This window comes from Rhinolophus sinicus, linkage group LG10 (assembly GCF_036562045.2).
Source record: "Rhinolophus sinicus isolate RSC01 linkage group LG10, ASM3656204v1, whole genome shotgun sequence".
NCBI classification, from domain to species: domain Eukaryota; kingdom Metazoa; phylum Chordata; class Mammalia; order Chiroptera; family Rhinolophidae; genus Rhinolophus; species Rhinolophus sinicus.
In genome coordinates this window covers 88790268-88812090 of record NC_133759.1, presented here as the reverse complement: position 1 = coordinate 88812090, position 21823 = coordinate 88790268, and the positions used below count along the sequence as shown (strand labels likewise).

Here is a 21823-nt window from a genome sequence, read left to right as displayed (position 1 = left end):
CTGCACCAACAGAGAGGGAGGGCATGGGGATGGAAGCTGACCCAGGAATGTAGGCGTCCCTGACACCTGGCTAGGCACCCTGTTGGGCCCTCTTTTCAAACATCAGGGTCACACCCATTAGAAGGGCGAGTCACCAAGGACAAGCACAGGGCCAGACCCTCACTCCGAGGTATGAGCCGTGCCTGAAGAGATTCCTGCCTGCTTGACTTGACAAGTTACCACTTCTTGGGCCTCCAGTTCCTCCTCTGTGAATGAGGCCAGCCAGCTCGAAGGACTGCTGGGAGGATTACATAAGATGACCCTGAAAATACTTTGTAAATAAGAACCCAAGCAAGAGGTGATTTGCCTGAGGTCCCTCAGTCGCTGTTAGCCTGGCCAGGCTGGGACCATACTTTCCCATTGCTGGCTCAGAGCTTTCTACTGATTGTCTAACCCAGGCCTGAGTTTGAAACCTGGCTCTGCCCCGTACCAGCTCTGTGATCTGGAGCAAATGACTGAAGCTTTCATTTTACTCGAGTGTGAAATGAGGCTGTGTCAGTGCCAACCTCAGAGGACTACTGTAAGGGTCAAACAAGATAATGAATGAAAAATGTGTCACAGCCCTTAATAAACATTAGCTAAATGATCACTATTATACTTCCTCAGTTGTGCAAATGAGCTTCTCTCTACTTTGCACACTGCTTCATTTTCTAAACCTTTCTGTTTTATCAACCTAAGGCAGGATCTCTACTTACCACCCTCCCCCCCACCCCCCGTCAAGGTGTATACACAGCCTGTTGCCTCCCCAGTATTCATTTCTCCTTCACAGTACACCAGCCATGTGGTTAGGATGGGATTGACCTCACTTTATAGTTCAAGGGGTGGGTGCTGAATGGTATAAACCAATCCACATAATCCCATCCTCTGGCCACAGGGATTGGTTCAAAGAAAAGTATATATAACCCAAGCCTCGGCCAATCAGCTTATGGTATTTCCCTAACCATGGTGATTGGTTCAGGGTGAGCATATGACCCAAGCAGGTGATATCAGAGTGAAACTCCAATTTCATATTCATGGCTAAAGGGAGAAAGGCTCTGTCTTATCTTGGAGGCTGTGGTATGCAGATGTGAGTCTTGGAACAGCAACAGCCATTTACTACTATGAGGGAGGGCAGCCTGAAGATGAAGGTGACACACAGTAAAGAGCAGATGAGAATTACAGGGAACTGAGCCAGCACCTTGATCAAACCCTACCTGAAGACCACTTACCTCTGGACTTGTGGTGACATGAGCTACTACATCCCCTTTATTGGTGAAGCCAATTTGAGATTAGCTTTTTTAATAAGTGGAAGTATGCTCACTAGTGTATCTTCTAAATTTTCCAAGTCCTTACCCACTTCCTTGCGCCTCTTGTACTCATTAATGTTGTTGTTCACGTCCTGGAGGGCAGAGGTAGCCCTCTGAAGGACAGGGTAGGCACTGGCATCAGGCAGTGTGTTCTCCAGAATTTTCTGCAGCAGCAGTGGGTACTTGGTAATCCTTTGTATAGGGATTACCAGTAAGAAACTGAGGCCTGAGGGTCCAGCTTGCGGCCTGAGGGAGAAGGCTGGTGTTAGGCAGATAAAATTCACCCTTTTGGACACCAGGGGGCCTGGGCTCTAGTTCCAGCTCTGCTGTTGAACTCATTGAGTGATCTCAGGCAAGTCACCTCCTTCTGTGGTTTCTCAGTTTCCTCATCTGTAATTTGTAAGGTCTAGAGGGTTAGACAGACGCTGTTCCTTCTCCTCTTACCCCCTTCCTGGGCCTTGGTTCCTCATCTGTACCAAACCCAATGGTCAGTGCTCTGCCCTCAGCTTACTTGCTCACTCAACAGCAGACACAGCTGACCATGCCCTCTTTTTCGAAACATTTTCTTCTTTTGGCCCCAGAGACACCCTTTGTCCTACTTCTTGTACTCCACAGGCCACTCTCGTGGCCAACTCCGCTGTCCTTTCTTCAGTGCTGGAGCGCTCAAGGCCTCCTCTCCTCCACTCTCTGACCGACCTCATTTAGTCTTATGCATCCCAAACCCAAATCTCCACTTACAGCTTCTGCCCGGAGCTTCAGACTCACGCAGTCGACTGCCTATTTGACTTCGCTACTTGGATATGGCCCAAGCACAACTCTCTATATTGGGCACCCGCAGGATATTGCATTTCATGAAATGGTGCTGCTGCTTTAAAAAGGAAAAGCTTTAAAACTACAGGAACTTAATGCTTAGAGATGCATTTAAACTATTTAAGAGGAAAAAGTCATAATATTGGTATCTTCCTTGAAGTAGTTTAGCATAAGAGGATGAAGCAAACAGCAAAAGATTAACACTGGTTCACTTCAGATGGTGAGTATGCAAGCGTTCATTACATTCTTCTATTTTTCTATAGGCTGGAAATTTTCCATTAAAAAAGGTGAAAAACAAAAACAAAACACAGGACTTAGTAGTGTCAAGGTCCCTTCCAGATGCACTATTGCATGAATGAATAACTATTTCTCTAATCCCCTTCTTGATGACGGCTGGAATTTGCAGAAAGAGTGTCCAAGTCACGGCATGTGGGACATCCCCGACAGTCCTACCTTGATCGTGACCCGTAGCCCTCAGCCCTGCCTTTCAAGAAACCACTGAGGGTTTCAAACCTCAATGTCCATACATACTTCCTCCAAAAAGACTCACAAATGCTACTCACGACCGTTCTCTGGCCCCCTCTCCATGATACCCTAGCCTCTTGCTCTTTTTCCTGAGGAAAAAATCTCCAGACCAAATGGCCAGGAAAGGTCAGCCATGAGGCTAAAAATAGGCAGAGCAGGTGGAAGCCCCCTCGTCACCTGCAGGGAGTGGGGAGGTAGGGCTAGGATCAATCATAAGGACACACCTACGCTGACCATCTGCTCTCACCAAGGGTTTCCTAGCGCTTGGCTGACCATGGGCAAGGGAGATGGAAACAATTGCCAGATATTTGCAAAACTCTGTCCTCTGGGCTTACTTTCCATGGGAAAGAGCCAACCGCCTCATGGGGACAACTGTCACCTCACAAATCCGAGGGCAGGGGTCTTCAAACTGATCACATCACTTTTCCACAATCCTCAAGGCATCGCTATAGAATGATGGAAGCCTCGTACATGAACAACCTTTCTAAGGAAATTTGGATAAAAATTTGTATGCTGCCTTTCAGACAGGCAAAAAAATTACAAGATAATACCCAATTCTAGGTGAATGTGAGGAAACAAGCCCTCTTGCATTCTCCTGGCAAGAGTATCAATTGGTGAGATCTCGTGGGAGAGCAATTTGGTAGTATGTGAAATATGCAAACCCTTTGTTCCATCAATCCCGCTCTAGGAAACTACCTACAGAAATATCAACTCCAGAGAGCAAGGTAGAAGTTATTCAGCAACTGTATTTATGAACAGTGAAAAGCTGAAAACAATCCAAGTATCTACCAAGGGGGGCAACGGTTAAATAAACCATAAACCTACCCTGGAAAGGAACTCTGTGCAGCTATTAAAGAGTATATATTTGAACTTGTTTGTCTATGCATAAAGGAACTCTGCAAAGATCCATAAAAAACTTAAAAGTGGTCACCTTAACTTTGGGGGTGGCAGTAGTAATTGGGTGGATGAAGGGCCAGGGTTGGGAAGATTTTTCTTTTTGCTGTATAATTTGGGATCTTTTAAAGCTTTTGAACCATGTAACTATGTCACCCATTCAAAATTTTAATTAAAAAAAAATATTCTCTGCATATCTCTACCTGAAGCTTGCACCCAATGCAATGGTGCCAGCTTGGCTGTGATGCCAGCCTGTGAATGCAGTCGTGATCCTTTTCCATGAGGCAGGGCCTCAGCCATCTGGAGAGAGGCCTCCCCATGTGATCCACACCGGCTTCCTGACACTACTGCTTACGGCACATGGTTCCCCTCCATCTCACTGCCCGTCCCATGGTAGTCACGAGAGCTGTTCACCAGCTAGTTCTGCTTTTCCCCCTCTGGACACATGGCAGATAGCACTCTATGGCCTCCTAGTCATTGGATGAAGCGATGGGATTAGTTCTGGCCCGTGAATTCTGGGAAGCAATAGATCTCATTTCTGGGCTGGAGCATTCGATTACCAGCATTAGACCCGACCCTCCCCCACCCTCCTCCCACCCCCCTACCCCCACCCCCCAGCTCTTTTTCCCTTTGCCACAATTACTAGCAATATTCCAGATGGTGGCTGCTGTCCCAGAGTGAGTCCCAGAGTGAGGATGATGCAAAGAGCCCCAAATCAACCCACAATGGAGCAAAAGGAAGGTATAAACCTTTGTGGTTTAAAGCCACTGAGAGTTGGGAGCTGCATTTTTCTGCAGCAGAGTCTAGCCTATTCTGACTAGCAGTGCGAGCAGCACCAAATGGAGGTGAGACCTTAACGGCCCGTGGCCTGGGTGTCCACGCCGCAGGCCAGGGTGCTCACTGGTCACGGTACTCACACCACTGCCGCAATGGTGTCCTGGATCTCCCGCTGCAGCTCTGGGTCCTTCCGGTACGACTCCACCAGCTGCAAGGCCTGGTCGTAGTTGACACAGTAGACCTTATAGACTCGCTCCAACTCCTCTTGGGATTCCAAGAATAGGTTCCCTGATAGGGAAAAAGCAACAAGGAATTCACAAAGGCATGTTGCTATGTCCCGTTGCTTGGGACAGGGAAGCGGTGAGTGAGACAACTGAACGCTCCAGCTCTAGAGTGAGACTGTCAGGCTTAACCAGCTTTGTCACCCTGGGCAAGTTACCTCCTCTTCCTGCGTTTCCATTTGTTTGATTTTACTTTCATGAGGTTGCTGTAAAGATTAGGTGACAGAATGATGGCGCACTGTGAGTACTGAATAAACGGTAGCTATAGTTACAGCAATAATACCAATAATGCTCAGATTGGGACACTGCTTTACAGTTTACAAAATACACTCATGTTCTATCTTTACAATTACTGTGTGTGGCAAGTGCAACCACTAAGCCTCAGTTTACAAACACACGTTAGAGCACAGCACCGGAAGTTAGAAGCATGGGCTCAGAGAGAACTAGCACCAAGTCTCCAGCCAACCCTTTCCCAGTCCTGTAACCTGGGGCAAGCAGGTGACCCCTTGGACCTCCCTTTTCCCATCAATAGACTGGAATAAAAATAGTACTCACCTATTTTGTGGGAAGGATTAAATGAAATAATTCACGTAAAGCATTTGACACAAATTTCATTCACCAACTATTTACCAACTGCTCATTGACTATGTGCCAGGCACTCTTGTAAGCTCTGTGAACAACACAGAGCCATTGCCTTGTAGGGCTTACATTCTAGTGGGACAGACAGTCAATAAATAAATATAATACGTACGCCAGGCAATGATGAGTGCCTGAAATGAATTCAAAGCCAGAAAAAGAGGTAGAGGGTGGTAGGACATCTATTTAGGGAAGGCCTCTATGAAGACTGTTTCCTAGGGGGAGAGCAGCATTCCAGGCCTAGGGAAGGACAACTACAAAGGCCCGAAGGCATGTGAGCACCTGACATGTGGGCAACAGCAAGAAGGCAGGTGTGGCTGGAGCAGACAAAGCAAGGGCACAAAGCAGAGCGAATAAATAGGAAACTGAAGCCAGATCACGGAGGGCCTCAGAGGGAGCAGGTAAGGCGCGGTAAGGTGTTTGAATTGTATTCTAATGGTAGCAGGAAGCCACTAGAGGGTTCCGAGCAGAGATGCCAGGATCTGATTCCTGTCTCAAAAGGATCGCTCCAGGGCTCAATTGCAGCAGCACATACACTGATGTTAGAACAACATAGAGAAGATTAGCATGGTCCTTGCACGAGTAGCACATGCAAATTTGTGAAGTGGCCCGTATTTTTAAATCGGAAACTTATGAGATGGGGTATTTGTAGGGGAAGATGGAACGGGGTGGAAAGGATAATGGAATGGGATGGGGTAGCAGGAATGAGAGGGGAGCAATGCTTTGCTAAATATACCTTTCGGTATAGCACTGACTCTTGGAACCATGGTAGTATTTAACACACTTCCCCCTCAAAAAAAAAAAAAAATATATATATATATATATATATAATTAAAATGAACCAGGATGTGGAGGGGGAACCCCCAAATAGAATACAAACAATAGGAATGAACCTAAACCTGTAACAAATGTTTATGTTATTCAACATAACCACACTGAAGGGTGTAGGAAGAAACTAATGTAACTATTTTTACAGGTTAATAACTCTGAAACTACTTAGGTGTCTACTAACTTTGAGCAAGTAAGTAAATATATTGTAGATAATGACAGCCATTTCTCCCTGTTACAAATAACAAAAAAGAGAAGGTTCCAATGAATCTTGCTGGTGGAATTGGAGGTTTCAGCATGAACTCATGGGTTTAAATATACATATATAAATATAGATGGATAGATACATAAGGAAGTATAGATATGTGTATATGTATGTATTAGTATAGAAACATGTATTTCCCAGCTGTTAGCTGAGAGGGCCTAGGAACAATGACACCCCAGGAGAAATGAACGCATCTCTAGTCTAGAACTTGGTTGTCTAAATACCATTCTTCAAAGATACGAACCAGGATTCCTAGGAGAAATGGCTGATTCCAAGGACGAGGCTGGGAAATTACAAGATGAGCCTGGAACATCTTGTGGTGTCAGAAAGGAAGAAAGTGCACAGAAGTTATAGGAGGCATAATAAAAGGACACGGGTGCCAACCTGAAGCAGCTCCCTATGGCCAAAGCTGGTACAATTTGAGCAAGAAAATCAATCATGGTAGTACTGATTTCTGCCTCATAGAATCAAGTAAAATCCATGAGTCTGTATTGATATAAATAAATAATTGAACAAAGAAATGAATGGGAGAGAAAGGACAGTTCTTTCTTCTAGAACACTTACAATTCATAAATGTAGAAGGAATAAGGGAAATAGAAAACTACCATAGAATACTGATAACAATTATTGTAGGCAAGAACCATGGATGGATGCTAAAATTAATGGATGAAAGTTTGAGAAGAAACAGAAAATTTGCATAATATCAACGTTTCTCTTCACAAGCTATTTATTCATTACGAAGGGAGAAATAACTTTTTAGCGGAAAACCTAGAAGATACCACCTTCTGTCAGCAATGGAATCCAAGTTAACATTATTCTAATAAGATATGGTGACATCACGTGTTCCTGATATGATGCACTGAGGACATGACATAGGCTTTGATGTTCTTGCCAAAAATGTGTAACCTTAATTTAATAATGAAAATAATTTTAATATTATAAATCATATAAAATATAAAAGTTATTATAATACAAATTTATAAAGTATACATTCTTATATAAACTTTTATAAAGTAATTTTAGTTTTAATAATTGAAAACCTCAAATGGAAGGATAGTCTATAAACTTGAACTCTTCAGAAGTGTTAAGGTCACTACAGACAGAGACTGAAGAACTGTCACAGACTGAAGAAGAGTAACTGGCAACATTTCAATAAGGTCTTAGAGTTAAAGAGTGTTAATTTCCTTTTTTCAACAAGTGCACTATGGATACGTAAGATGTTAAAATTAAGGGAAGGTGGATGAAGGGTATATAGAAGCTCTCTATATTATTTTTGCAACTTTTCTATAAATCTAAAATTATTTCAAGATAAAAAGTGTAAAAAGAACCTTGAAGACATTATGCTAAATGAAATAAACCAGATACAAAAGGACAAATACTGTAGGATTCCACTTATATGAGGTCCCTAGAGTAGTCAGATTCACAGAGACAGGAAGTAGATTAGTGACTGGTCATTGTTTACCGGATACAAAGTTTCAGTTTAGGATGATGACAAAGTTTGGGAGATGGATGGTGGTGATGGTGGCACCACAATGTGAATGTACTTAATGCCACTGAATTGCACACTTAAAAATGGATACAATGGTGAATTTTATAAGTTATTATATATATATATAAAGTTTAAGAAAGGATTTTTAAAAACCCTGCCTACTAGGTTATACTAGCTTTATTCATAATTGCCAAAACTTGGAAACATCCAAGCTGGTAACTGGATAAATACACTGTATTATATTCATACAATGGAGTATTAGTCAGTGATTTTAAAAAAGAAATGAGAGACAGAGAAAAGACCATGTGAGGACACAGGAGGAAAAGGCAGCATTCACCTGCCAAGGAGAGAGGCCGCATTAGAAACCGAGCCTGTCAACATCTTGCTCTTGGACTTCCACACTCCACAATTGTGAGGAAGTGAATTTCTGTTGTTTAACAACAACAACAACAACAAAAATGAGATTTCAAGGCAGGAAAATACATGGAGGAACCTTAAATGCATATCGCCTGATAAAAAAAAGTCACTGTAAAGGCTACGTACTGTAGGATTCCAGCAATATGACATCCTGGAAAAGGCAGAACTATGGAGACAGTAAAAAGATCAGTGGTCTCCAGAGGTTGGGGGGGGTGGGTAGGAATGAACAGGCAGAGCACAGAGACTTTTTAGAGCAGGGAAACTGCATATCTAATGCTGTAACAGAGGATACGTGACCTTATGCAACAGTCTAAACCTACATAACTGCCCAACACAAAGAGTGAACCCAGTGAATACTAGAGATACCCATATTCATTCATCGATTATAATGAATATACCACACTAATGCAAGATGTTAACAATGGGAAACTCTGGGGGTGGGGAGGGAGTCCATGCGAGCGCTCTGTACTTTCTACCTACTTTTTCTGGAAACCTAAAAGTGCTCTGAAAAATAAAGTCTATTAGATCCACACTATGTTGAGACTAAACCAGGGGTCAAAAGTGGTAACGGGAATAGCCGTTCAAGGATGCTACAAATACTCAGGCAAGAGTATTTGGTTGTCCATCTGGAAGGAAGTGGTGAGGGTAAAGAGAAATGTATTAACCACAAAAGGGCAGGTGGGTAGCTATGGGCCACAAGAAGCCCAACTGGCCCTACTGCCTGCTGACCCTGTGGGCTGGACTACTGACCTGGACAAGGCCCCCCTTGGGACACATCGGATGGTGCCTAAACCAGTGAGGTCCAGTTCTCAGCATAGACTCCCACAGCGAGATTACCAGCCCAGGACCAAACCCCTTCCCCAGTGCTGGTCCAGCCAATCCTCAGAGAGAACTCCCTCAGGAGAAGCCCCCAGAACTAAGAGGAATGTGACCAGGACAGGTCACCCAAAACTGCCGGTAGGAAGAATCAACATGATAGGGAGATCAGCCAACTGCCGAGATGATCTCTGCTAACAGATAACTTGGGCGTAGCCTTGAAACCTAGGGCAGTTCCCACATTCTCCTCAACATGGGTGTTTCCACAAAAATGTGATTGATGCCAAAGAAACTTGTCGGATACCAGTACAGCCAGGGGCAGGGGCTTGTCAATAACTGAAGGGCAGACAAAAGCAAACTCCCAGAGAGCAGAGCTGTCAAAAGAGGTAGGACTGCCCAGGATACCACAGTAAAGACTTATTTCCTTTCCTCTTATCCGTCTCCAGTCACAGACTGTAAAGAGTCACAGCAGCAAAGAAGCTACTCCCCGCATCTAATGCGCACTCTACCTCTAGCTGGGATTAGTCAGAAAGAAGACAAAGGGGGGCAGGATGGTCAAGAGCTAGGACTCTAGAGTCTGAAAGAACTGGGTTCAAATCCTGATTCTGCCTTGTCAAGCTGTGTGACCCTGCGAAAATTACTTAACCTCTCTGAACCTCAGGTTTTTCTTTAGTAAGATGGGGACAATAATAATAAGTAATGGTGTTGTGAGAATGAAAATGGCTACCACATGTTAAGTACTCATACTCTCCATCTTGTAAAGCGATGGGGTAGGACTAGATATTATTTGAGGGTCCTGCCAGTGCTGGCATGCTATGTTTCAGGGATCCCAAACACCGACTCCCACTGAGCTGCATTTCTCTGGAACTCTGGAGACAGTTTGGCAACAACCACATGCCGAGGGCAGCTAACTCCATGGGGACCTAAGGCCGATGGCTGCCTCGTCTTTTGCTCACCAATTAGCTGGACTTGTTCCTCTTCCTTGGAGTCTGTCTCCTGTAAGTCCTGAAGTAATTTGCTGTTCACCTTGATGATGTCATCGATGTTTGAGAACAGGACATCCAAATCTCCCTGTGGCAGCTGGAAGGAACAAAGAAGTCACGGCAGGTAACTGGGAGGTCAGGAGAGGGACTTGATTTGCAGGCTTTGGAGGACAATCCAGAACACTTATACCCGCAGGGGCCCATCAGTCTTTGGAAGACTGCCCCAGCGGGCTGTTTGCAAGCACTTGGAAATTTTACAATTTAGGTATTTCCCTTCCTCTACAAGGAGAGAGGAAGAAATGGGGCGCTCAGCATGGAAGGAAAGCTGAGCTGGGGTTTAATCCTAGGTCTACTATCATTTTTCTTCTCTCAGTTTCCCCATCTGTCATACAAGGGAGGGAAGTTAGACTTCTTTCCAGCTCTAACATAGTTGGTCCCTACCACCATGACCTTGAGGTGTATTCTGAACTCCAGTCCCTATTTGACTAGGCTATACCACTGTTTTTTAACAGGGCACTTTTTATGTGCTTCTTTCTACATATAGGAGATAGATGCGTAGAAAGATATGTAGAAAGAGATTTGATGCACGATCAAATGGGAAAAGCTAACTATAGAAAAATATCCAGAGTATGTTCTTATTTTTTGTTAAAATATGTAACAATCTATATTTGTTTAATGCCTACAGAGAAAAATCCTAATTTCTGAAGAGTAAAATATGAGAGGACTTTTACCTTCCATATTATCTACTTTAGTATTTCATTCATTCAAGAAACACTAATTGAAGTCCATTGTTTATGTGTCAAGAACTGGGGTATATGGAATAAAATAGTCTTTCTCCTTATGGACCCTACATGCTAGAGGGTGCTTGAAATTTTATAGAGAGCGCCTGTATAACTTCTGAAATCAGGGGAAAAAAGGTATAAAAATGAACACTAAAATAGAAACCCATCATAGTGGTAACTCTCCATGTCAACCCCGCCCTGAAATGAGACAATTAGAATGTAGGTCAGTTTATCCAATCTGTTCTAAACTTGATAAAGGGCTATTTTATCCATTAGCTCATTTAATTCTGTGAGGTGACTATTCCTCTCCCCATTTAGCAGATGAATACACTAAGACTCCAAGGTCTTGCTGAAGGTTATATGGCCAATAAATGGATGTACGGGGCTTACATCCAGGCAACTTCACTTCCACCACACCTTCCCCTCCATCAAGCCTGCCCCAAAAACAGATGTCAGGTCTGGGAACCTGGGACCACACTGGCCCCTAGAAAGAGGGCTGTGTGTGGCTCCACCTGGGTACCTGCTGCAGGCGGCTCCTGATGGCCAAGGCACAGAGCTGGAGCGTGTTCACATACGAGACCTCGCTGTGGATCAGCTCCCTGACAGCCAGCCTCTGATGGAGCGTCCATCTGTCCTCAGAGACCCGACTTTCTCCGTCTGGACTCGCAGTCCTGGGCTCATCAGCCCCATGATTGGCCATGTCAGTAGGTTCTGAGGAAGGCAAACACCCTGACTCATTTCCAGAAGCTCTACTGGGTGGGACATGCTGTCTCTAATCCAAAGACAACTATTCATTAAGCGGCCTAAAAACATCTTTAATGCATACAGTGTCAAGATGAACTGTGTATTAGTCTTCGTGGGCAGTATCTGAACAACCTTAAAAGAACCTTAAAAGAACATGGATGAGAAAATTGTTGACATTTTAAATTCATTTCCCAGGATTCAGACAATGTGCTTGCCTGGCTTTTCTTCTTGACCCAGATTTCTTTATCTGGTTCAGTTGAGTCAGTCTCTCCCTCCCTCTTTTCCTCCCTCCCAGTTGGTTCCCTCCTCTCCCCGCAAATACCCTATTCAGACCATACTACCTGTCTCCTGAGCTATTGCCACAGCCTCCAGGATCATCTTCCCAAATCCAAACCCCTCTCCTCCCGGCTGCCACGTACCCCATTCATCCTGGACATGCTTCCAGTTTAAACTTCCTGAAAGAAAGCTTGTGACTCTGGGAGTCCCTACTGTGAGATGCCCCCTGCAGCTTCGTGGTCCAGCTCCAACCTCCATTTTCCCCTTCCCAGACACACTCCAGTAATAAGAGAGTCACGGGCTTGTCTCCATACCTGCATGGTCACTTCCTGCCTCTGTGTTTTTGCACCTGCTCTGCCCCCTCCCAAGTCTCTATCCTCCAACATTCATCTCCTCTAAGGCCTTTCCTGATCCTCCCAGTCAGAGGCCCTTTTCTTCTGTATCTCTAAGTTTTCAAAGTACAAGTGTTGATGAGATTGCAGGAGAATGGGAAGTCTCATATACTGATATGATAATGTTGCAGACACTCTAAAGGGTAATTTGGCAAGCCCTAGAAAAGTTAAAAATGCACCCACTGTTAGGCCAAGGAGTGCTAGTCCGAGATGTGTCCTGACTTCATGAAACTTCTCCACACATACGCAAGGAATGTAGATAAGAATGTTCACTATTGCGCTTTTGATAATAAATAGAAACAACCTAAATGCCCCAAGGAGAGTGGGTAAATAACTTGTGGCATAGCCATGTAACAGAATCCTAAACAACAGTGAAAATTAATAAGTTATATATTGATGTATCAACATCGATATCTTCACAAACATTGTAAAGGGGAAAAAACAAAAAAAACAAAAACCAAGTCTCAGAAGGGTACATAGGGTATGATACTATTTTTTAAAGTTTAAAATATGTAAAACAATGCTAGATATTGTTTCGGGATACATACATAGGTAACACAGGTATTAAAACTTTTGTGGACGTGATTAGCAATAAATTCAGGATAGTAGTGACCTCTGGAAAAGGTGGTAGAGGAATGGAATTGGGGAGGTATCAAAGGAGACGTAACAGTATCTGAGGCATGTTTTTGTTTACTTTTACTTTTAAGATTATTATAGACATATGCAATAGTAAAAAATAGTACAGAGGTCCCATGTGCGCTTTCACCAATTTTTCCATCATGCAAAACTACAGCACAATATCACAACCAGGATAACCAGGAATCTGCTCTCCATTTCTGTAATAATGTCCATTCAAGAATTATGTAAATCATACGTATGTATATATAAGCCATACAGTATGGATGGAGCCTTTGGGGACTGACTTTATTGAATCAGCATAATTCCCTGGAGATTTCACGTTAAGCTGTTGGCAGGCATCAATCATTGCCTCCTTATTATTGCTAAACAGCTGATGTTTTATTTGCTTAAAAAGATACTGAAGCAAATATGGCAAAAAAAAAAAACGTTCGAATTAAACAAAGCTAGGTGGTAAGGTCATGGGAATTTGCTGTATTTTTTATTGTTCTTTTCTGGATGGTTAAAATATTTCCTAGCATTTATAGTGCATTGCATCCCATTCAATCTTACACTCAGGTTATTTATTGCTATGCCTCATCTTCCTTGCTAGACACTAAGCTCTCAGAGGCAAGATGAGCACCGATTCATCTTGTATCCTCCTCTGTGCCCCCCAATACTGATGATGACTACATAATTGTATATGTTAATGGTCCTTTTGGATGTATTAGTAGAAGCTTCTGTCCTGGGCCATAAGTACTGACTCAGGGACCAGACAATATGTAAACTGAGTGTTTGGGGAGAGCGAGGTTGTCCAAAAGGCAAAGGGCCCAGAAAGATCCCAGAATGCATCTGTCTATCGCACAGCTCTATTCCAGCTCCTGAACGCTGCCTAGGGTCTGCTGACCTGTCCCTGGCTTAAATTGCTGATGTTCACCACCCGGTACATAACTTCTCTAGAAAGACCCCAATAGGATTTCAGGAGAGCTACTCAGGTCCCACTACTCCCACTTGTTGCTAAACAAGCAAAAAGCCTAAGTAATACTTTATAGGGGGCTGCTAAATAGTTAAAGTAGCACTAATTTGTACTCAGCTTAATTGCAATCTAGACCTCCAAGCAGCCCTGGCAAAACCTCTCTGTAGCAGCATTTTGTTATCTCTTAGGGTATAGCCCATGTAATGGAATGAAATACATTTTTTTCTTAAAAAATATTACATATTATTTGGCAATGAAAAGGAAATACTGATATGTGATACAACATGGATGAATCTTGAAATCATTATGCTAAGTGAAAGCAATCAGTCAGAAAGGGCCACCTATGATTTCACTTATATGAAATGTCCAGAATAGGCAAATCTATAGAAAAAGAAAGTATAGTAGTGGTTTCTAGGTTGAAGGGATAGAGGCTTAGAGTCTGGTAGCTACTGGGTGCAGCGTTTCTTTTGGGGATGACGGAAATGTTCTAAATCTGTTGTGATGATGGTTGCACAAGTCAGTGACTATGCTAAAAACCATTAATTTGTACACTTTAAATGGGTGAACTATAAGATGTGAATTAAATAAAGCTGTTACCGCTTTATTTCTCTGCTGGCAAGGATGCGGAGAAACTGAATCTCTCATACAGTGCTGGTGGGGATGTAAAATGGTACAGTCACTCCAGAAAACAGTTTGTCAGTTTCTTTAAAAACTAAACACACACTTACCAGCAATCATACCCCAGGCCTTCTATTCCTGAAAACGTATGTCCATACAAACACCTGTTCATGAATGTTCCTAGAACGTCTATTTGTAATAGCCAAAAACTGTCAACAGCCAAAACGTTGTTTTCGTAGGTGACTTTAGTATGTGAATGGTTAAAAAAACAAAGTGAAACAAAGCTGGGGTACATCCAGTATCACTGAATACTCAGAATTAAAAAGGAATGAACTATTGATACACTGCAATAATGTGGATGGTTCTTGAAGGTATCACAGTGCCTGAAACAAACCAATCTAAGGTTCCATACTGTGTGATCCCATTTATATAACATACAAAATTACAGAGACAGAGAACAGAGCAGTGGCCACCTAGTTAGGGATGAGGGCGAAGGGCAGGTGCATGTCACTATAAAGGAATAGCACCGGGGAACTTTGTGGTGATAGAATGAATAGATCTATTATCTCAATTGAGGTGGTGGTTACACAAATCTACACATGTAATAAAATGGCATAGAACAATCATACACATAGATTATACCAATGCTAATTCCCTGGTTTCGATATTGTGCTATATTTAAATAAGCTGTAACCATTGAAGGAAGCTAGTGAAAGGTACACAGAACCTATCTGTACTATCCTTGCAAATTTATGTTGATCTATAATGATTTCAAAATAAAAAGTTAAAAACAAACAACATAGTAGATAGCATACGTGATCCACTATCTTTGCAACGCTCTCAGGGCAAATGCGGCTTAAAAGCCTGGAAGAGCACGCTGGGTGCCCGTATTCCATTTCCTGGTCTTCTGTGATAAGGAGGCTTGTCTTGGAGAACACACTGCAGGATACCTGGCTTTCCTTATAATCCAATCCATGCTCAGTCCTGAGATCTCTTTGATGCCCCATGACAGGCAATTAAGAACTCAAATCAGTCTAGTATATAGTCCGTGCTAAAAAAAAAAAATTACCTATTGAATATTCTGCAGCAATTGCTTCTGATTCTAGGTTGGGATAAAACAATTAATTGCCTTCCCTCTCTTCTCCTCTGTCCACAATGGCACAGGGGAATCTGGACATTCACATATTCACTCAACAAATATTTGGAGCAGCAACTTAATGCCAAGCATTTTCCTGGATTTGGAGGATACAATGATCAAGAAAAAAGGATAGGGCATTTCAAATATCTGGTTATTTGCTCTAAGTTTCATTCCTCTAAAAGCAGAAGATCTAAGTAAATGTTACAGACATCCCGATTATTCCATCCCTTTCAAGACAGAAGAAGTAACAAGGGGAAATGAGAATATGAATCTACTTCTGACCAATCGGAAGAACTGGAGAAATGGAAGCAAGCAGATCAGTGGGGGGAAGTGAAAGCATCATCTTCAAGTTCTTTCAGACGGTTCTTTCAGAACTGTCATGGCAGGGAAAGTTGAACGTCCATCATCCTCCCACCTCAAGTTTTAGAGGAGAGTCAGTTTGAACATTTAAGGGGGGGAAAAGGCAGTCAAGAGTAAAACCTCTGGTCTGAGACTGTAGAGATTAGGGAAGGCTGTGAAAGGTGAAGTTCAAGCACGGTGACAGCAAAAGACCCTGTAGAAGAATAAAGAAAGGAAACACCTATAGAAACAAGAGTGGCCACAGAGGGATCCTAACTAATGAGCCTGGTTTATAAAGATACACTAGTCAGAGGACAGGGTCCTATATGAAAGAGCTTCTAGAACTCTCAAATCCAGAAGAATCTGCGATGAACAAAATGGTAAGAAGAACCTCCAAAGCTCTGCCCCTACTATGACCGCCAACTATATTTTAAGATTCATGTTCAGAAAAAGCAAGAAATAGGTACCCTATTTAATGGCTTTGTTTCCTCTTCTTAGCCCTAAAGAGTGACTGCAGGAAGTACTGTAAAGTTTTGGAGTCCAGATCCTGGAGCCAGAAAACTTGATTTCAAATTCTGATTCTGCGATCAAATTCTGATTCTGGCTTTCCTGGGGTAATTATATACCCTTCCTGAAGATAAAATAATCCATGTAAAATGTCTGACACTGCCTGGTGCACTGTAAGCTCTCAATAATTAGTAGCTGTTGTTTTTGTCACTATTATTTTTAAACTGGAAACAGGAACATTACCACGAATCGGAGGAAGAAGTTGTCTAAGGACACGTGGCTGATCACACGCAAGCATATGGCGAGAACAGGTAATCAGAACTATACACCAGAGCCTGACTGAGAATGCAGCTAACACCAAAGAAATGGAGCTGAGAGATGGAGAGACCGTGAGACTGAGCCCTGATGGCATTATTCAATCCAGTCATGACGGACTCTGATTCCCTTTGGATTTTTTTACAGGAGCTAATATATTTTCATTCCCCACCCTGCTTTGACACTTTGACTTAAGCCACACTGAGTTGGGTTTCTGCCACCTGATTAAAACAGATGGTCAGCCCTTGGAAAGGGAAACAGAGATCACATGGAGCCAGCATAGGTTAACAACAACAAAAAACAGGACATGCCAGACTATCTTCATTCCCTTACTTAAAGTTAACGAGATCAGTAGATCAAGGGAGTGCTGTAGGCTAATGTAACTAAACGAGCAATGTGTTGACGTTAATCTCTCGTGACATCCTTACAAATAAGGACTAAGATGTGGAGGTGGTGGGAGTCAGTAGGACAATAACATGGACTGAAAACCGATACAGCTACCTAATCCAAAGAGCGTGGATGAGTGTCAACCTCTGGGATCTGCTCTGTCTTATTAAGGATATCCATTAGTTCTTTCAGTGCTTTCCATTTCTAAGACCACCTGAGTGTAAACCCCTTCCACCTTTCTCCTGGAGCAGCACAACAGCCTCCTGACTTTCCGATGCACAGCCCCAAACGGAGTGGTCATTCACAACATGAAACTGACTGCTTTACTTCCCTGGTCCACTCCCATCCCCCTTCCAAAGCACCACTCCTTTCCCCCAATTGTTATTTTTCTTCTTCTATTTGTTTTACTGGTTCATTCAAGAGTATAAGCTCCACAAGAGCAAGAATCATGTCTCTCTTATTCATCAACACATTACCTAGTGTCTACTCTAGATCTAACACATAGTAGGTGCTCAGTTAGTTGAATGAATGAATGAATGAGTGAATGACATGGATGAACACTGGCAGAATAATGATCAAACAGCCAGTGACACTATTACAAGTGCAGTTAGATTAACACGATCATGTACAACTCTAGGAAGCCACCAAAAAGTTTGAGGTCAGATAATAGATAGCAACTCCTCTTCAATTTTATATAAATGGAATTATACAGCATGTATTCTTTTTTTGTGTCTGGTTTCTTCTATAAAAATTGTTTTGAGATCCCTCCATGCTGTAGTATGCATCAATAATTCATTACTTTTTATTGTTGAGCAGTATTTTATCATATGGATATACCAGTTTGTTTAGCCGTACACTGGCTAAATTTCTCTGTTACGATAAAGTTGGACCTAGGAATTAAATGTCTGGAACACATGATAGGTGTATATTTAACTTTTTCAGAAAATGTCAACGGGTGACCGATTAACTCAGTTGGTTAGAGCGCGGTGCTCTTAACAACAAGGTTGTTGGTTCGATCCCCACATGGGCCAGTGTGAGCAGCGCCCTCCACAACTAGATTGAGACAACTACTTGATTTGGAGCTGATGGGTCCTGGAAAAACACACTTAAATAAATAAAAAGTTAAAAAAAAAAAAAAAGAAAGAAAATGTCAAACTTCTTCAAAGTGGTTGAGTCATTTTATATGCCCACCAACAGTGTGTAAGAGTTTTAGTTCCTCTACAACCTCATCAACACTTGGTGTATTCTAATTTTAGCTATCCTAATAGGTATGAAGCGATACCTCATTGTGGTTTTAAGGTGTATTTCCCCAATGATTAATGATCTTGAGCATCTTTTCAAGTACTTATTTGCTACCCTTGTTGGACATCATGGATCATTTGTTTGTTTGTTTGTTTGTTGAAATTACAAGAGGTTCTTGCTCATTACATTACTAGACGAACCATACAGAAATTCATAAAGCATGAATAGCCCGCATTACCAATCCCCAACACATACATAAGCTACCAAAGGTACATAAGAATAACCAGGAGCACTTATTAAGGCATGCACATTTTAGCCCCACTCTGAAAGATTCTGGTTCAGTAGGTCAGAGATGGTGCATTTTTAACAAGCCCCTAGGTGATTCTTTTTTTCTTTATCTTTTTTTTTTTGGAGGGGCAAAGATTTTTATTAAAGCAAAAGTACAGCTCTCTTGCAAGAGGGAGTACCCGAAACTGGGATGCCCCGCCCCTACGTGATTCTGATGCAAACAGTCTGTAGATCATTTCTTGAGAAATTCTGCTCTTAAACTTCTCCTACATAAGAATGGTTGAAGGAATTACGGCGGTGCAACTGGAGGGGAAACATACGCAGGAGTGAACGGATTGCCTTCAAATAAGGAAGAGCTTATGCCTGAGTGAGTAAGCTCGTTTGCTATGTTGTACCATGAAGCTTCTAAAGTTTGGAACCTAAAAGTCAAATTGGAAAAAACTTTCTGAGAGTTACTGTGAAACAAAATCAGGCCACAGATCCAGGAAGGGACTTTGACTTGCCAAAGTCACCGGGCTGCAGAAAAAAAGAATTTCTTTGGGTTGAAAATGACTGATTGGGAGTAAGGTAGAGAGAGGACAAGCGAAATCCCAGACACACACATACACATTCATTCATTCTCATTCTCTCTCTCTCTCTCTCCCCCCATCCTCACCCCCCCCCCCCCAAGGAAAAACTCTCCTTTTATAAATACATGGAGAGGAATGTAACCCATCAGACAGGTAGTATGTGTCTTAACCCAAATTAAATAGCAGCTATTTGCCCTAAGCCATATTTCCTTGGCTCTATTTGCAAGGCCTAAAATGGTAGAGAAAAGAGAAAACACAGTCTTTTGTAAGAGCAGTCCTTTTTATAGATAAGTAGATCTGTCCAGACCCTGTCGCAACAATTTGGGGTCCATAGATTTTTAAATTCTGAAGCTTGTCGATAAACAAGCAATAGGCTTTGGAAAATCAAGGTCAACAAATGCCATTTTGCTTCAGTTGCAGCACCCAAAGACATCCCCCTTCATCAGTTAAATAAAAAGCCATTTATTTGATCTAGAGCAGAATCAACCAAAGCACTGTTTACCACAGTAAGCTGCTGATCCAAGAGGGACGTGAGCCAACTGCCAGCAACTCCTGTACCCTGGCAGAAACTCAGCTGAGCCTTCATCACTGGGTACGACTGGGTGTTGCCCAGGTTCCCACGTACGTCTTCCTCTTTCCTTTCATTTAAAAACAAACCATACAGGTGCTGGCTCCTCTCAAAAGACGCAAATGAGGCCCAATAAACAGTCCTTGTTAGAATGCCTGATAGTTTTGTTTTGTTGTGTTTTTTTGTTTGATTCTTGAATGTCTGGTAGTTTCTACTTTCAGCAGTTGATCAAATATTGAATGTAGTGTATTATTCTAAATAAGGGCACTCTAATTTAGATTACTATCACCAAAGTAAGTCATTATAGGGTTGACTTTATATTTGCAGATTTATAACTTTTTAAATTTTGTTTTATTTCAGGTACCGCCCAGTTTCTTCCAGGTCACCACCCTTTCCAACTGGCACAGCTATGAGTCACTGGGTTACAAGCACTTTTACTGAGCACTTACTATGTGCCAGGATACATATTCTTAAGTCTGAAAATAGCCTGAAGGATGAAGCAGGCAATCCTATCTCCATTGTACAAAGAAAACTGGGCCTTGGAGAGAGTAAGCTATGTGTCCAAGGTCATACAGCTGGTGGCACCAGGACGCTGTCTGGACTCACTCTTTCACCAGCTTCTTCCTTTTAAAAGAGCAAATAAAGTGCTCTGAAATGGCACAGCCTGAGTGCCAGACTTCTGTCATTCCGGATAGCAGGAATGCTTCGTGTCAAACCTGAAACTGTTATGTGTGAACCCCTCTGTGGGGAGGGGACCCAGATTTCTAAGGGGTCAGTGAGCCCAACAAGGTTAAGAACCAGTGCCGGGGGAGGGCTGTCAGCTTTTCCATCACCCCTAAGGTGCAGGCGCTGACTGGGTAGGGAGCACTGTAGCAAAGCCTGACCTTCTGGCTTCCACTCTTAGCCTTGGCACTAATTTTCTGAGGACCCTTGGCCAAGGCAGCTCACCTTATGGACCACAGATTTCCGTTCTCTTCTCCCTGGCCTTGACTGTCTATAATTAGACTTCCCTTGGCAAGGATTCTTTAGCATTGTTCGATTATTCCACTGTTTTAACATACGGATTCTTACTAGAAGTCTCCCCAAGTCCTATAGTGAGGTAGGCAGGTTTAAACAGACACAAGGAATAACTAGTTTTTACTAGACCAGCTTACCTCCCTGGGCCGCAGTTTGCCACCTGTAAAACGACTCCGTTGGGTCACATGGATCAGGTCGCTTTCATTCCCTAAGGCTCAAGACACAAAGCTGGCTACCAAACAGCATGGGACCTGGCGTCATCGCTCCCGCACTCCCCCACTCGTCTTTTCGGACCTGACAGCAGCTGTTTTCCCCGCGCCCCTCCCCCGCCCTGTGTCCTGCTAGGCGGACTCACCGCTCTTGCTAGGTGCGCGTGCTCTAGCTCAGAGCTCGGCCGCCCCGCGACTGCCCAGCCAGGGCAGGAGAGGCGCCGGGCTCCCGGGACCCGCACCACGCCGGGCCTCTGCTCAGCGGTCCCCACGGAGGGCGTGGGTGGGCGCGGCTCTGCCCACGCTGTGTGCGTGCGTCAAGAAGGGTTTGCGAGGTTTCCAGCCTTTGTTAATTGTCTATCTGGAGCCAGGTTGTTTTCCACTCGCAGCAGCGCAGTAACAGCAAGGCCCTGAGCTGGCCCGCAGCCAGCGGCGTGAAATTGCCAAGTGGGTGTTAGCGCCACACCCAGGGACACACCCACCCGTGGCTTCTCGTTAAGCAGCTTTCTGGTTTGGGCTCCTCACCCAGAAAACAGGGGCCAGCACTTAAGCCCCCGGGGGTGTGGGGGGGGTGTTGACGTCTGATCATTGGATATCTGTGCTCCGGCCCAAATCAATAAACTTTAGGGCTGGACATTGATTTAATTCTGCGTGTGGGCTACCCCGGACCTCTGGGTTCTTGTCCCAGCTTTCCTGGGCCCCCTCTGCGCAATCTGAGACAAATCTGCCAGTCTCCCTACACCCGTTTCCTTTTCTATGTGGAGGAGTATGTCCCTTCTCTCACTACTGTGAGTG

The 21823-nt window shown here is 43.3% G+C and overlaps 1 protein-coding gene and 1 non-coding gene across 6 annotated transcripts in view; one reads left to right on the top strand and one right to left on the bottom strand.

Annotated features, from left to right (window-relative positions):
* Nucleotides 1–21823, bottom strand: part of ARHGEF37 (Rho guanine nucleotide exchange factor 37) — a 50170-nt gene that overhangs the window by 14705 nt on the left and 13642 nt on the right. For 2 of the 5 annotated variants that reach the window (XM_074313743.1, XM_074313747.1), the window contains exons 1-5: nt 21175–21448; nt 11349–11539; nt 10020–10143; nt 4472–4619; nt 1372–1571 (exon numbers count right to left, since the gene is read on the bottom strand). In XM_074313743.1, coding sequence (XP_074169844.1) covers nt 1372–1571; nt 4472–4619; nt 10020–10143; nt 11349–11528 — 652 coding nt within the window. In that variant the 5' untranslated portion in view covers nt 11529–11539; nt 21175–21448. Of the gene's footprint in view, nt 1–1371; nt 1572–4471; nt 4620–10019; nt 10144–11348; nt 11540–20956; nt 21034–21174; nt 21449–21823 lie in introns of those variants that run through there. The other 3 variants (XM_074313745.1, XM_074313744.1, XM_074313746.1) reach the window with 3 other exon arrangements.
* On the top strand, nt 5760–5867 carry LOC141567419 (U6 spliceosomal RNA). Its single transcript, XR_012490001.1, has one exon. It is a non-coding gene; the product is annotated as a U6 spliceosomal RNA (small nuclear RNA).